This window comes from Aquarana catesbeiana, linkage group LG05 (assembly GCF_042186555.1).
Source record: "Aquarana catesbeiana isolate 2022-GZ linkage group LG05, ASM4218655v1, whole genome shotgun sequence".
Taxonomy (NCBI): domain Eukaryota; kingdom Metazoa; phylum Chordata; class Amphibia; order Anura; family Ranidae; genus Aquarana; species Aquarana catesbeiana.
In genome coordinates this window covers 96567561-96585369 of record NC_133328.1, presented here as the reverse complement: position 1 = coordinate 96585369, position 17809 = coordinate 96567561, and the positions used below count along the sequence as shown (strand labels likewise).

General features: G+C 43.0%; 1 protein-coding gene across 8 annotated transcripts in view; it reads right to left on the bottom strand.

Annotated features, from left to right (window-relative positions):
- The window catches only part of PRKAG2 (protein kinase AMP-activated non-catalytic subunit gamma 2), a 538740-nt gene that overhangs the window by 73351 nt on the left and 447580 nt on the right, over positions 1–17809 (bottom strand). For all 8 annotated transcript variants that reach the window (XM_073629982.1, XM_073629984.1, XM_073629981.1 and 5 more), the window contains one exon: positions 2540–2649. In XM_073629982.1, the coding sequence (XP_073486083.1) occupies positions 2540–2649 (110 nt within the window). The remainder of the gene's footprint in view (positions 1–2539; positions 2650–17809) is intronic.

Below are 17809 nucleotides of genomic sequence, written 5' to 3'. Positions count from 1 at the left end.
AGTCACTCAATGAAGAGAGGGGAGGAAGAAGACTTCAGATCTCAGGAAGTAGAGCACAACCCTACAAGTTTTAGTAACAATTTTCATAGTAGGGATCCTGGATTTAAGGGTGTCCTAGAACATTGTGGGAATAAAATGAAAAAAATTAGCACTTTATATGCTGGGTTGAATAAAAAAGAAAAACTTAAAGATTGTCATACTAACACATCTGATGTTAGTGCGGCAATCTCCCAGCTGATCTACTGTGTCTGACAGGGGAACTGCCCCCTCGCCAGAACACAGTGATCAAAGCTTGCTGATCAGATGCTGGTTTTCCAGCATGAGAGTTCAACAGAAGCCGGTTGTGAGACCAGCTTCTGTCAGACAAGGAGCTGTACACACGGGCTGAAAGTCGGCCGGTAACTACAGAACCAACTGTTTTTCAGCCAATTTTCGTCCCGTGCGTACCTAGCTTTAGGATCCCCGTTTGGCCCTACAGAGCACCCCTGTTTAGCATCTTAAACAGAGAAAAGACCTAGAACTTTTTCCAGGAATGAGATAACAACAACCTCTAACAAGTTGTGATTGAGGGGCAAAACCCATTAGGGAAGTCAAGTCTGTTGGGATTGATAAATTGTGCAGTGGTTCTAATAAAGTTTATTGAAACGTAAGAAAAAACACAATGTGTAACCCTGTGCCATCTTGGGCCTGGCACCTGTGGGCTGGTGGGCGCATGAAAGATGCTTTGAGTGCTACAACTAGGAAAGAATAAACCTCTAGCACTTGATGGGATCTCCAGATGTCAGAGAGAAAAACCTCACTGAAACCCCCTTTAAGTTTATAGACATATGGGGAAATGTAAAATTTGTCAATTGAAACTAGACTGGTTGCTGTATTCACTACATTTTAACAGGTTTGCTTATTCTGGGAAAAAAATAAAAACAAATAAAAAAAAAAACAAAAAACACACAACTACAGGATTTCAGCCTTTATGAGTTTAACATCCATTTGCCTCAACTTCTTTTCAACTAAGAATACTGGGTCCCCACTACAATAACAGATACAATGTAAAAATTCACTTCCTATGTGTAATATAGCTGAAGACTAGACAGGATGACCCCACACATTTGTACAGTAGTTAATTTCTGCATAAGACATAATATAAACTTTGACCCATAAGCCCACATAAACAGCCAAGAGGCAGACAGAGGCTCTAACGTCATTTGAGAATTTGTAGCGTTATACAACACAGCAGAGGGAATTCCGCTGTTTGCTGCTGTTCCAGAATAAGAGGAAGGACACAGGAACAAGTGTTTGATGTGCGTCAGACAAAACAATATAATGGCACGATAAAAGAACAGAAGCAGCACTGCAAGTCCATATAATGCTACCAGATACTAGTAGTTGTTCCCCAAGTTAAAGTATAACAATACAGCAAGTCACGCGGTGTTGTCTGATTGGAGCTGGCCTGTACTTCCCCTGGTATTCTCGGTTATGCATGGCAACAGAGCGAATATTACATCAGTCATTCTTCTCTAGGGATATGCTTCTACTTGACTGGTTTTCAATGCTCTACAGCAGTGGTCTCCAAACAGTGATATAGATGGACTGAAGTTCCTCCAGGTCAGCAGGGATCTGCCACAATTCGATCCATGCTTGGTTGCCCCTGCTCAACAGCGAATGATCTGGTTGGCAAATTTTTTGGAATCAGCCGGTTGCAGCTGATCAGTGTATTCTGATAGCAGAGGAGAGTCCAGCTGTCAGAATGCAAATAGCACAGCGGGGAGGATTGCTCCACCCACCTTGCTGGTGTGGAAAAGGAAATCTGTTTGGGGGAAAAAAAAGGGGTAATCTATGTGCAGCGTAAAAACGTCATCTTATTTCCATGCCTCCAAGCCAAATGAGCATTTAAAATGGTTCTGAAGGTAAAACATTTTTTTACCTTAATGCATTCTCAGTATTTAGGTAAAAACTTCAACTTTCTACACGCCCCCCTTCCTAAAAACTTACCCTAGTCCTTTATTAATCCAGCACTCTGCCCGGCTGCATCTCTCTCCCTTCTCCCCAATCTCACCAGCTTGGCCAAGAGCAGTGGGGGACATTGGCTCCTGCTGCTGTCAGTCAAATACTGTGAGCAGAGGGCGGGGCCAAGCTGCACTGTGTGTGTATGTATGTGTATCTATAGACGCACACAACCTGGCCTGGAAGTGCACCCACAGGTGCGCCCTCAAAAGAAGCGGCTTCCTATGGTGGGGGACTGAGATGAAAAGGAGCCTAGAGCAGAGGCGGGGGGACCCATGAAGTAGAGGATTGGGGTTGCTCTGTGCAATGCAGTGTGAGGGGAGGCAGTGGGGAGCCCATTGGGTAGTTGACTGAACAGCAGGGGGAAGGAAAACGTAATACAAAAGTTGTATAAAAACAAAAAAAGACAAAAAAAGTTAAGTATTACATATTTTCAGTTTTCTCTAAAATGACTGACCTCTAAAAATAATGTTCGGTTTCAATCACAATGGTACAATAATTAATGTGGTCAATAGCAGGACTTAGAAGAAGATCTCACCTGTAACGTAGTGTCAAACACAACGAGCTTGGAGCTGGTGGGCACAATGTCATAACACTTGTGTGATTTCATGAAGCGCGTGTATATGTCACTCTCCGATTCTTCAACAGCTGGAAAACATAAAAGCACTTTTAAGTGTGATAATTTACATATGTAGGTCATATGGGAAAAAAAAAAAAAAAGATAATAAAATTTTATATATATATATTTATATTAAAAAATTATAAAATATACATACACACATATACATATACACACACACACTATATATTGCCAAAACATGGCAAGATTAAACAGAATTAAAAGGCACGTATAAACATGTTGGTCATCTTTCTCCATAAGATCATCCAACGTCCCTCCAGGTCCACCAGACCGCTTGTACATATAAAACAGTGCCGGACAATTCCGAGTTAACATGGCAACTAAAAACTCTTTGGCGACTGGGTCTTTGAGAACTATTGCTGGTGTGGAGGCAGGTGCTGAATTGCTAGGGCAGTGTGGGACCCACATAGAATCTGACAGCTTACCCAATCACAAATTGTCATTTGTAAACACACAATCTGGCATAGGAAGTCTACCACTACTCCTTTCCTCTGCCACTCTCTGAATTCAATGGGCTTCATCAGAGCTGCAGAGGAAGAGATTAGTGGAAAACTTCCTCTTCCTACAACTGACAGCAACAAATGGGTAAGCTGTCAAATTCTATGCATATACCGCACTGATGAAGGTTTGATAAGCCTCATCTTTGGTCACATTTTCAGTTTCTGCTCTTATTTGTCATGTCTTGTATGATTGCACAAGGCACTGCATGCCTTGTGCATCATTCATAGTTGTCTAGACTTGATTTCAACACCGTTGGTGTAGCATGTGCACTGCAGCACGATTATTTACTCTAAGTTCCTAGTCTGTTGTTGCCTGGCTTCTGTCTTCTTTCATCCTGTTGGCATTTCAGGTCTGTCCAGTCTTATGGAACACTTGATATTCCCTTCACTCTGGTATCTTCACCAGGTAAAAGTTCAGGTAAGGATCTGCCTAGCAGTAAGACCCAGGTTGACCCAAGTTGCATTTAGTGCCGATAGTTTATCTGAAGAGGGGCTACTACAGGTAGAATAGCTTGCCCAGATTGTATACTTCTTTCCTTGATGCACTGATAAATACCGTACTTAATTAACCTTTTTTACCCCTGTAGTAGTACCCAATAAAAAAAGCTTTTCTATGGGGCCCTGTGAGTTCTAGTTATGCCCCTGATAGCAGCTAATGTGCCTAATAACAGCTGACACTGCGAAAAACAGACTTAAATCAGTGTAGTGCAATGCTAGCAGTCAATACAGACACAGTGCTGGCATTACCCAATGATAGCCTCAGCATTGCAGCTCCTGTCTCCCCACTGATTAAAGCTATATCAGCACGTTGGAGAAAATCCTATGCCCAAGTGCAGCCTCCCCCTTTTCAAGCTAACACTGTCAAATTCAGGACCATAACTTGCCTGTGTTGTCAAAGACAGGCACAGCAACCACAATGCAAGGAAGCAATGGGGGCATTTGGCACCATTTATTGTTATATCTGGTCTAAAGTTGTTCTACTGGTAAAGTAATAATCTGTTCTGCATTTTTATTATTACTCTAATTAAAGGTCTTGTTCACGTGGGCATGCTTAAGCATATGCTCGTGCGAGAGCCGTGTTTACCTGCATGAGGATGCACAGGTGTTCCGTGCATCCCTGTGCAGGCAGTACCATTCATGTTATTTGGGATGCAGCGACTGCACAGACACAGCTGCCTCTCCCAATTTGACAGCCATGCGGGTGTGATGCTCTGAATGCACACGGTCTGCATTTGAGATCCGGCACCCACGCGGCTGTCAAATTGGAAGCAGCCGCTGCATCTCAATTGACATGAATGGGACTGCCTGCATTGAGCATGGATGTACGCTTAAGTACGCCTATGTGAATGAGGCCTTGAACTAAAGTCGGTTCAACAAATGTTCTCCTTTTATTGCTACCAATACATTGATATGCAGCTTGAGCAGTGCTGGCTTCTAGATTTTTCAAGCTAACTCCTGGTTCTTGGTAAGATGTGTGCAGGCCTGATAAAAACTACCTGCCTCAAATGCTAAGTGAACACCAGGCAAAACAGTGCTCACATGCCACAGCTCCGTCTTTCTGTACACAAATTCCTGTATGCCAACTTCAAAGCATGTATTCTGGAGTGCCATTACTTTGCATGGATTGCCAGACACATGTATGAAGAGAGTACAGGGCATAGTGTGCAACACTGGAAAAGGCATGGACCATCGCTTTACAGCCCTGGACAAAGAATGTGTGATAGAAATTTTACATTTGCAAGAGAAACATATAGGGAGAGCCTATAGAGTGGGGAATGGGTTTGGATTTGGGTACCTTGATGAAAACCACCCAATAACAGTTGGTTTACCTATCTGAGAAGAGCTTGTTCTGTCCCACAGCAAACCACATATAAACCTTTATTCCCCAGCTATCTTGTAATTGGCAACACAACGTTCTACAGACAATTACTCCTTCAGACACGCGGACTACATGAGGAGCCTAAGGACTTTTCCCAGTATACCAGCTGAAGCGTAGATCAAGGCGCCAAAAAAAAAAAAAAAATAAAAAAAAAAAAAAAAACACCACAAAAGACACAGTATATGTCTGCAATACTCAAACATGTTCCTGCATTTTAGCCTTTTTATAGACCCTGCAGTACAGAAAAAAAAAACCTGTTGGTCTTCCAGAAATGCACCGAGCTCTCAAACCTTGTTGCAGGCTGACAAAACACAGCTTTTATGGACCGAGTGGTGTCAGCCCTGCCAAGTGTCTTTTGCTAAAGCTGGCCATAAATTAATCAAAATGTGGCCGGTTCAGCAGGGACCAAGTAAATTTCAATCCATCTATGAGCAGGCTGGTTGTACAGAAGTTGATCTCTTGATCAACTTCTGCACAATTAGCCTGTCTGTTTTTTTTTGCCCGATCAGTGCCATAGGATATAACCTGCAACACTGATCATTGTATTCTGCTGGCGTTGAAGGCTCTCTGCCAGCAAAAACACAATAGCACTGTGGAACGAATTCCCCCAATCCACATCTACTGTGTGGATGAAGAAATCAGCACCAAAAAAAAAAAAAAGAACAACTTTATATTATAGAGATCTGAGAGTGGGAGTAATTGTGGAGCTTTGGCATGCTATACATTATACTTCATCATTCTGTAGCCCAAGATAAAGACTAGAACAGAACTACTAGAACTACACAGAAGGTTTGTTAGTGCCCTTGTGATAGTAATAAAGTGACACAAAAAAGTAAAAAACATAAAAATTATACTAAAATTTATTTAAAAACACACAGAAAAAAATAAAATAAAAAACATGACCCCCCCCCCCCCCCTTGCGCTGCACACACCCACAAATTTGAACGCATGCACAGCGTTTGTACATGTTAACCATTATTGACTCACACGTGAGATATTGGAGAGAGAGAGAGAGCAATAATTATAGCATCAGAGCTCAGTTCATTCTAAACTGTTGAGCAGTGAAAGCTTTTAAAGCATCTCCTATGGAGATTTTTGGGTACCATCATTTTCCATGATATCAGTGGTGCGTGCAATTTTAAGACTTGACATGATGATTGGTATCTAAGTACTCAACGCAACCCCGTCTTATATTTTACCAAAAATTGGCCATTACATTGTATGTATTTGCACTAAATTCATTTTATTATATTTTTTTCACGAAATAATATGTTTGATAAACAGTTGCACAAATATCATGCAATATAAAACGTTGCAACCATCTCTTTATTCTACAGGGTCTCTGCTTTCAGAATATATAGAATGATCTGGGGGTCAAGTAATTTTATGGCCATCTGTAGAAAATGAATAAATTGCTCTGGTGCTGCTGTGGTTAAAGTTGGAGCACAGATGTAGAAGCATCGATCTGTAAACGAGCTGTAAGCAGGGATTTCTAACCAGTCTGATGTCTAAATGGATGCAAATTGAACTGAAGGCCCTAATATTTTATTGTTTGGGTAAATCTGAAGAGACTATACATGCAATGTAATAAGCACTGTATACCTCAGGGAGCAGGTTTACATTTTTGTATGGCCAAATAAAGTCTGCAAGGGCATGCACCAGGCCAACTGCAAACATGATGTCCTACTGTGAATGAGATGTGCGCACAGCACCCCTCACATTGATAATAAACAAGGGCGCACACATCGCTTCAGGCAACAAAAACAGACACACCCGGTCCAAGGTGCTAATCCCGACTCATCACCGTCAGCAATATCCAGAAGAAAAAAAAATTGATTGCACACTCAAATCCAAAAGATGCTGTTAAAGTTTTCTTTATTGTCATAGCCAGACAAACTTGCAAGGATGAATAGCTGACGCATTTCACACGAAAGAACCGTTCTTGTTCCTCACATTGATAATACTGACAAACGAGAATGTAGAGAACGGATTGCTTGTTCATACATCCTACTTCCTGACAGCCATGTTAGCCCATCGCTTTCTCTAGCTGTAATGTGCTTATTTGTCATACGCTTTTTTTTTTCCAGGCAATTTGACATGTCAATTTATTTACCCTATATCAGAAAGGATGCGGTCTGTGAGAAGTGATATTAAATGAAGTGCTGTGTACAAAACGCGTTCTTCACAGGCTTATATATAGAGATCACACATGTGAGAATGAATGCTAGGCCTGGCAGCCCTCTTCTAACACTGCACATCCAAAGGTTTACACTCTGTACACTGCCTGATCCCCAGAGGAAAAGCATGGCAGTTTAAATATTAAAACGTTCTCTCACTCTGTGGTGTCATAGCCAGGAATAAAACACAGACTGGGAGAGCAGCGCCTGCTGACTGAATGCTCCTAGATACATCCCCACATACTACTCTAATGACATGAAATACTGGGCCTGACTGCCTGCTAAGGGGAGCAACAAACGTTCTCCTTACATTCCCTCATAAAATGGAGAATGATTATCTTTCTAATCCAGCCAAATGTAATAAAGGATATTATTCCAAACGTCTGTACTATAACCAAACACTGGCAATATACGGAGGAATCAGAGGACCGCCACTGCTCTGGGAAAAATAAGGGCCCTGTGGTCTTTCTACTAATAACATTAGCAACAAGTTTACCAACCTTACTGGTGCTATGAGGTAAATGAGGCACCTAGAAGCCCTGCATACTATGTGGCCTCAAAACCAAAAATAAGGACATCCAAAAGGAAGTCACCCAGGAATTTTTAGGGGCTCAGGACGTCAACATCCACTAGTAGTTCCTTTAGGCTTTAAGGCCTCGTGCACGCAAGCATATACATTTATGCAGCATTTTTCCTGCCTCAAATGTTGCACCTTTAACAGCATTTATGTGTGTATGGCAAATAAGTGTAAACTCATTGTATTAGCTACCATATTTAACCGCTTCAATAGAGGGCACTTTTACCTTCTTCCTGCCCAGGTCAGCTTTCAGCGCGGTCACGCTTAATGACAATTGCAGGGTCATGCAACACTGTACCAAAACGAGATTTTTATCATTTTTTTTTTCACACAAGTAGAGCTTTCTTTTGGTGGTATTTAATCACTGCTGGCTTTTTTTATTTTTTGCGAAAAAATACCAAAAATGTAGGGAAAGAAAGAAAGAAGTTAGTTTCTTTTAGAAAATTTTGTAAATCAGTAATTTTTCTCCTTCACTGATGTGCGCTGATGAGGCGGCACTGATGAGGTACTAATATGAAGCACTGATAGGCAGGCACTGCCTTGCATCACTGATGGGCACAGTTGGGGTGGCACTGATGATTAGTGTCCTAATTATCTGTACAGGTCTCCCCTGTGAGGAGATGCTGCTGATCAGCTCTCCTCTTATCATACGCTGTCAGTGTGAGGTGAGGAGAGCCGATCACCGGAATTTACTTGTTTACATGTGTTCGGGTGTGATTGGACACATGGATAAAGAGCTGCGTCATTGGCTCTTTACCGAGATCGGGGTCGCACCGTGTCCCAGCGACACAGCGCGCATGCGATTGGTGTGCAAGTGCGGTGAGACTGGGACGACGTCAAATGATGTCGTCCCAGAACAACAGAGCATCCCGCCCACCGCGGGCGGCAGTTAAAGTGGTTGTAAACCTCCAATATGAAAAATGAACAAAACATGTCCTTCTATAGTGTGTACTAGCCTCAATCCAAATCACTGAGTGTCCATTTTTCTCTGCTGTCTCTTCCTTCTGCTATCTGCATGCCTCACTGATAATAGTCCGGGCCACCTCCATAGCATCCCCGTCGACAGCAGCCTCCCCTCCAGCATACAGCAGCAGTCTATATTTCCCTAAGATTCTGTGTAAAGAGGGATGTGTCCATTGCCTCCACTTAGGTTTCACTGAGCTCTGTGCTCGATCTATGCAGTGTGTGTGACATCAGATCTCCACCCCCTGCCTTCAGCAGGTATACTGTATGTAAAAGGTTTACAACCACCAGTGAGGGTAAATCTAAAAAAATTTGGAATTTTTACTAAAACAGGAATGGAAGGCAAATCTTCCAACAGGGACGCTTGTTCCTGTGACAGCTATGAGGGGATATCCCTCACATGAGAACAAACTTCTCTCACTTCCTTTTAAGTCTACAAGATAGGAAGCAGCTCTCTAAATGTGACAAATGGCAGCAAAAAAATAAATTACAATGGTTTCGACTTCCCCCTTACTCTACCCAAAACAAAAAAAATAAAAAAAATAAAAGTTTTGTCTTTAGGTAGTGTTTGCAACCAAGAGTTAAATTCAGCTGCAGAGTACATAATGCGGGTTACTAAATGTGACTTGTTTACTTAGACCTTAGAAGGCTTACTATGCTTTCTGTCAGGTTCCAAATAGGGTCAAGTCATTTAGAATGCTTGTAGAAGTTTACACCAACATTCATCCTGACAGTGTCATTAGTTCTTACAGCAATCATTAGCAAAAACTGTACATTTCCATGCCCTTGCAGGCACCAGTTTACATGTCTGGTTCACATACAATTGGTATGCTCTTCTTTGCGCTTGTCTTGGTTCTCCATCTTGGTTACATATATTCAGTGTGAAAATTACAAATTGGAATTTTCCTGTGATGGTTACGTAGACCAGAAGGAACCATTATCATTAGCTAACTTGTCCTGCAGCATTTGAGTTCTAAGTTCAGCTGCCACTATCCACACTGTCTACATGGAGTTTGTACAAGTAAAAGTTTTCTCCAAGTGTTCAGATTTCGTCTCATAATCTTCCCTCTGTAAATGTCATTCTTTGCCCCTATGATGTCATCAGCGTCCACAGAGGTGTTTTGCTCTGCTGTAAGACCCCTGTCACACTGGAGGTGGTTTTCAGGCGTTTTAGCACTAGAAATAGCGCCTGTAAAAGCACCTGAAGACCGCCTCCCATGATGTCCGAATATGAAAACCCGAGTGCATCCACACTGGGGCGGTGCGCTTATGGGACGTTAGACAAAGTCCTACAAACAGCATCTTTGAAGCAGTTTGGGAGTGATGTATACAGCGCTCCCAAAACACCCCTGCCCATTGCAATGAATGGGCAGCGCTTCGGAAGCACCTGAAAAGCGCTGCAACACGGGCATTTTTAACCCCTTCTTCGGCCCCTAGTGGGGGTTAAAAGCACTAAAACTAGCAGCACTTTAGTGCGGCAGCAGGGCCAGTGTGAAAGGGGTCTAAGTTAAATCCAAGTGGGCACTCACTATCACGTCCTCCAGGCACAGCATGTGCGGTTGGCAGGGATGGGGCGGGTTAAATCGGCAGTGACAATGCCGACAACCCCTTCTCCTCCATATATGTAAGGACGCATCTGTACAGGCGACAGTGCGGCACTGAAGGTGAAATAGCATTGTCACCCTTCACAGGAAGGCCAAATGATTGATTTTGTCAATCTATATTTTTATCACGTGTATGAAGAGGTCTTGAACTGTGGTCTTGAAGTGACAGTTCTTTTTACTATTAAGGGCTCTTGGGGGATTTAGCCATCTGTTTTTACTACCCATCTGGCCTCCAACCTAAAATTTTAACATTACAGCTGGACAGGGCTGTACACTTGCCATGGTCATGAAGCAAAGGCAAATTTATTATTTAATGACTCTTATTATTTTTCAATAACAAGTGCAATACAATAATGGAAGCACTGGGTTACGAAAGAGGGCATGTAAAACAGTGCAGTAATGATAAATCCTCAAACTGTCAGACTGGGTTAAAGAACGTCAAATTGAAAATTCAGCAGTGTCAAAAATATCCAATAAGAGGGTAGCCTAGAGGGGGCCTTGTTGGGGAAAGCGTCAATGAAAGGAGATTGAGGTGAGGGGAATTGGAGGGGTGCAAAGGTCATTTTAATCCAGCCTGCAGAGTTTTGCAGGCGGCACCACCTGTCATAATCACCCATTGAGATAAAATTGAAGCACACCACTGTAAGCCAAATGATTGGCTTGGGGTTGTGGTGCAGTATTTTAAATTGAAATGTGATTTAGCCTAGGTTCACATTGCTGCAGGTTAGAAATCGTGCGAGTTTAGCTAAACTCCCACAATTTCAACCCGGCAATGCAGTCCGACTTCGGGGGCAATTTGACAGTGCAGGAACTACTTGGGAATCGGTGCTATTGCCGGTGTTCTGTCGAGAAGTGCCCGGATGGAACTGCGCATGCGCTGCAAGGAGCCACAGAACAGCTGAGTTTACGATCAGCTGTTGTCTCGCGTGGCCGAGGCACGTTCATGTAGGTGAGGGACGGATATTTACATGAAGGGGGCGGATACTTCAATGATGGGCAGTGCTGGGGGCGGAATTTGTATCGATGGCCAAAGAAATCTGCAAAATACATCTTCATCTGCTATTCATTTTGAATGCTTGTGGGGCGTGTTTATGCAATATAGAAAAAGCTGCCCTTCAAATTGACTAAAGATTTCTTTAGCAGATTTGTTAGACCATCGATAAAAATATTGCCCCCAGCACTGGCCATCATTGAAATATCCGCCCCCTTCATATAAATACCCATCCCTCACCTACATGAACGTGCCTCGGCAACGCGAGACAACAGCTGATCTTAAACTCAGCTGTTCTGAGGCTCCGTTCTGCGCATGCGCAGTTCTGGCCAGGCATTTTTCGATAGGGGGCACTTCTTGACAAAACACCGGCAACAGCCGCCGATTTGGCATGTGAGTTGACATGTGAACCTAGGCTTACCATGAGTCTCTTTTCAGAGGAGTGGTAAGCCCTATCACCCATGTGGAAGAGCCCTAATCCAACTTCAACATACCATTTATAGATATGTTCCAACATGACTTTTCCTGTGAACTCTTTGGGAGATATAACTCACCTTGGCACAAATTACATAATTGGATCTGCTTTATGTGAATGGTAAGCCCAAAGCCTCATGCACATGGGAAGAAAAAAATGCCACTGTTAAGGGCATCTTGTGTTTTTTTTCTTGTTTATGCCCATCAATGCAGCTGCACGTTATTAAATGTGGCCATGTACATGTAGGCAATTATGTGAGTATTTGTGCGTAGTGTTCAGGGGCAAAAAAAAGCTGCATTTGGAGAGGAGCATATGAGCATAATTTACATGCATACATTTATTCTAGTCTCTAGACTACATTAAAGGAGAAGCACAGCCAAAGCTTGTTTGGCTGTACTGCGCCTCTGGATCACAGGAGTGCAATTCGTTCTGCACTCCTGTGACCTGTTTTCAGCAAACAGCGGGCTGAAGCTCGCTGTCAGCTGATGTCGCAGAGCAGGTCTATGCATAGGAAAGATCGCGACCATATGGTCGAGATACACCCAGAACCCTGGACCGGGACCTGGCTCAGCCTCTCAGTGAGCCACTCCCACCCCCTGGCCAGCCCAGCGTTCCAGTGAGCGTGGGGGGGTGGGGTGGGTGGCAGACAAGACAGTGGTGACTGACGTTCACCAGCTCTCTGCTCTACCTAATACTTACCTGAGCCCGATTGCAATCCAGCAATGTGCACAAGAGCGGCTGCTCTTCCAGGTCTCTACCTCCTCATTGGCTCCCGTTACTTTCAATCACAGTCAGTGAGGTGGGAGTGGAGGGTGGGACTGAGCCCCGCTCTGTGCTTCTCGTGAACACACAGAGTGGTGCTCGGGAATGAGCATGCATGAGCGCCCCCATAGCAAATGTCTTGCAATGGGGGGCACTCGAAGAAGAGGAGGATCAGGACTGCTCTGTGCAAGATCATTGCATGTAGCAGTTAAGTATAACATGTTTGTTATTTTTTTTAAATGTATTTACCTTTAATATAAAATTAATGGAGAGATACACATTACAGAATTACAGGCAGTGTGCAGGCTTAAATAGCCAACCGCACACAGGTTTAAAAGGCAGAAAGATATAAAAAGATCTGCATTATGACAAAGACTTGTTAATGGAAAAATCTCAATCCACAGATGCATTGCTTGCCTGTAATTACCATAGTTGCGAGCAATTAACATCACTGTTTTCGTTCCCAGGGTATTAAAACATGCCAGGAATCCATTTAAAGAGGATACAAACTGGTTTTATTACATGGAAAAGATCACTTTATATCTTGCTTGCCCATAAAAACGAAGAGTAAAGAAAGAAATCGAAACAGAGAACTGTTAACTTCTGTTACATACAGAGGTTTTCCTCCTGAATAAAACAAGCGGTCTCTTTATAAATGTTCACCCAAGATTCACTCATATTTCTAATTGGATTCAGCTGAAAAATATGTGTGATTTCTGGGTGAAAGTTGAGTGAAAACATTTATAAAGAGATTTCAATTGTCACTAGCAGACCATAAAGAACTCCAATTAAATTACTTCAATTTATTTATAAATCAGATCATCTTTCTTTCCAATAACTTTTATTAAACTTTTTAAAAGAGAGCATGAAAATACAAAACATTACAACGGTCTTTCTTTGGTCAATCTCAGCATATAATACTGGTTACAAATCGAAGAAACTTTATCTGTCAATAGCATATAACCTCTAAGAAACCTTTTATGTGGACAGGTAGCTAAACCGTAAGTTGCATGAATCCTAAACAAAGTATGAGTAACTTAATCACATTCTCCAAAGAAATCAAAAAATTAAAACGAAAGAAGGAACTCTGAGGAAAACTCAAATAAGGACAAAGCCGTGTACATGTTAGCAAGTAATTTACAACAACCTGTTTAAAGTGATTGTAAAGCTTCGTTTTTTTTTTCGTTTTTTAAAAACAAACATGTCATACTTGCCTCCTCTGTGCAAGGGCGCTCCTGGCTCCTCCTCTTCTCGAGTGCCCCCACAGAGCACCGCATTCCATGGGGGGCACTCGTGCGGGGGCGCTCTCCCGAGTCCTGCTGCTGCGCCATTGGCAGACCGCAGGACTCGACCCCACCCCCTGGCCCTCGTGTCACTGGGATTTGATTGACAGCAGCGGGCGCCAATGGCTCCTGCTGCTATCAATCTATCCAATGAGGACCCGAGACAGCGGCTGGAGCTGCTGTGCTCGCCACCGTCGCTGGAACGATCAGACTCAGGTAAGAAAAAGGGGGGTTGCTGCAGTACAAAAAGTTTTTCACTTTAATGCATAGAATACATTAAGGTGAAAAACTGAGGGTTTACAACCACTTTAACTCTGGACTTCTTCTAGCCTTATACCGATGTAACTAAGAAAGAAGTCACACTGGACCAACGGTCGCCTAAAAGTAACACGAGTATCTGAGACAGAAGTGGTAGAAGGCAAAGAGAATAGGAAAAGAAGCACTAGGGTCCTGAAAGGTATATTATCCACGGATTCCATGTTTTCTTGAAATAGACTAGCTTATCCCGGAGAATGGCCACCATTCTTTCATTGATTAATGATCCACATCAATTTGGCCTTTAAAAAGTCAAAGGGGTTTGTGGGGACTTCCAGGATCGTGCAATAGAAATCCTTGCTGCGGTGAAAATAAATGGTATCAGGCATCTCACATGTCCCGGTATACCCTCCGCTGGCTTCCCCAGAAGGGCCTGCTGTGGAGTATTGGTTGGATTCACTTCGGTGAGGGAATAGATGAAATTATATGTGCGGAACCAAAACCGTCTCACGTTGCTGCATGTCCACCATGTATGGAGGACTGTTCCCTCCTGACCGCAACCACGAAAACAACCAGAGGAAGCCCACGGGACAGAGGACACCAAAACAGGCTGGTACTAAATTCCACCGCAGAAAAAAAACAAATCTTTATAATTTGCCTCGATCAAATCAGATCATCTTTAAAGTGGAACTTTACCCATAACAACTTGATAAAAAAATAATGTTCTTTAGCAAGAATCATACATTACACATTAATACTTATGCTACCAAAGTCAGTATGTGCTGTCAATTGCCTCCAATATTGCTCCTGTTCCTTCTTGCCGGAGGCTGCCATTTCGTTGAAGCCCATAGCCGCCGCCCCCCCCCTCCTCCCTTGAGTACTTATTATGTCTAAGGTGCTGGAGAAAAGCGTAAAAAGTGGTGCAACCATGCCACATCAAATATTGGGTTAACAATCCTGCATAATATGCAATGTCAAGGGACCACCCGGAGCTTTGGGAAGAAGAGGGCACCATTGGAGAGGGGTACAGGGTAAGTAAAATGCCAGTTCCTGTAACTCTAGACCCTTGCCTATTGCAAGGGTAGATGTTTTTCTAATCCCTAGAGCTGGGCTTCAAATGACAGCGGTGAGTTCTCAGAATAATAGAATTTTTGGTCTCCACCTACATAACTGCACCAGCAGACTGCCATTTCTGGTTTTGCCAATTTCCAACTTGACCAAGGGTGCTCTGCTTGGAATGCAGATAGGATGGAGAGCTGGCCATGAAGGAGCTGGACAGGCAGCAGAGCCTAAAACTTCAGAAATACCAAAACTAAAAGTATAGCAAACTATTTGGGTGTTTGTTAATGAGACTAGGGGAAGGGCAGAAGGCGACTGGTGATTTTAGAAAAAGATGGCCACCAGACAGGCAGAACTCACAACATGAAAGGAGATTTTTCAAGCAAGCGTATAATGGATTGCCAATAGTACCTATCTTTTGTATTACTATTGAAATTCCAATGTTATAAAATAAAAGTGTATGCTGGGACCATAGATATCCTTTAAGGTTTCCGGTTTGAAGTTTGGATCTTCTGAATTCCACGTTATTAAATATCTAAAGAGACCATCAAAGGCTACTGTACCGGACATGTGGGGGTTCCAGCAATGCTTTACACTAGAGCCTGATTAAAGCCCCTGTTCACATTTCTAGAGGAGTCAGTCTGTGGATAAAGAAATCTACAGAGCATTTATCTGGGTGAAGGCAGCTAGTAGAGCTACAGCATCTCACAAAAGTTAGTACACCCCTTACATTTTTGTAAATATTTTATTATATCTTTTCATGTGACAACACTGAAGAAATTACAATCTGCTACAATGTAAAGTAGTGAGTGTACAGCGTGTATAACAGTATAAATTTGCTGTCCCCTCAAAATAGCTCAACACAGTCATTAATGTCTAAACTGCTGGCAACAAAAGCGAGTACACCCCTAGGTGAAAATGTCCAAATTGGGGCCAATTAGCCATTTTCCCTCCCCGATGTCATGTGACTCAGTGCTACAAGGTCTCAGGTGTGAATGGGTAGCAGGTGTGTTAAATTTGGTGTTATCGCTTTCACTCTCTCATACTGGTCACTGGAAGTTCAACATGGCACCTCATGGCAAAGAACTCTCTGAGGATCCGAACAAAAGAATTGTTGCTCTACATGAAGATGGCCTAGGCTATAAGAAGATTGCCAAGACCCTGAAACTGAGCTGCAGCATGATGGCCAAGACCATACAGCGGTTTAACAGGCCAGGTTCCACTCAGAACAGGCCTCGCTATGGTCGACCAAAGAAGTTGAGTGCACATGCTCAGCGTCACATCCAGAGATTGTCTTTGGGAAATAGACGTATGATTGCTGCCAGCATTGCTGCAGAGGTTGAAGGGGTGGGGGGGTGGGGGGGGGGTTCAGCCTGTCAGTGCTCAGACCATATGCCGCACACTGCATCAAATTGTTCTACATGGCTGTCGTCCCAGAAAGATGCCTCTTCTAAAGATGATACACAAGAAAGGAACGCAGTTTGCTGAAGTCAAGCAGACTAAGGACATGGATTACTGGATCAATGTCCTGTGGTCTGATGGAACCAAGATAACCTTATTTGGTTCAGATGGTGTCAAGCGAGTGTGGCAGCAACCAGGTGAGGAGTACAAAGACAAATGTGTCTTGCCTACAGTCAAGCATGGTGGCGGGAGTGTCATGGTACAGGGCTGTATAAGCGCTGCCAGCACTGGGGAGCTACAGTTCATTGACGGAACCATGAACGACAACATGTACTGTGACATACTGAAACATGATCCCCTCTTTTTGGAAACTGGGCCGCAGGGCAGTATTCCAACATGACAACGACCCCAAACACACCACTGTCTTTCTAAAGAAAGTGAGGATAAAGGTGATGGACTGGCCAAGCACGTCTCCAGACCTAAACCCTATTGAGCATCTGTGGGGCATCCTTGAACAGAAGGTGGAGGGGCACAAGGTCTCTAACATCCACTAGCTCCACGATGTCCTCATGGAACAGTGGAAGAGGACTCCAGCGGCAACCTATGAAGCTCTGGCGAACTCTGTGCCCAAGAGGGTTAAGGCAGTGCTCGAAAATAATGGAGGCCACACAAAATAGACACTTTGGGCCCAATTTGGACATGTTCACTTGTGTACTCACCTTTGTTGCCAGCGGTTTAGAAATGAATGGCTGTGTGTTGAGTTATTTTGAGGGGACAGAAAATTTACACTGTTATACAAGCTGTACACTCAAATACTTTACATTGTAGCAGAGTTTCATTTTTTCAGTGTTGGCACATGAAAATATATAATAAAATATTTACAAAATGTGAGGGGTGTACTCACTTTTGTGAGATACTGTAGATGTAGACTCATTAGTGGGTGGCTGTCACTTTAATGAGACAGCCAAGCAAAGGCAAAGACACAGGCAGTGGGAGAAAAGACAACTTGTTATAAAGGTGGCTGCGGAGACTCTGCCATCTGCTGAACAAGAATCTGTCAGCAGCAAATTCTCCATAGTCATCTGATATTCAGTACAACCTGCACAAGTCTCCAATGCAATGAGATTATCACATAATGAAGGTAAAAAGACACGCTGCCACTGGGAACAAAAAGGAAACCTTTAAAGTGGAACCATAAAAAGAGATGTTTTTTTTGGTTTTTTTTTTGTTTTTTTTTTTTTT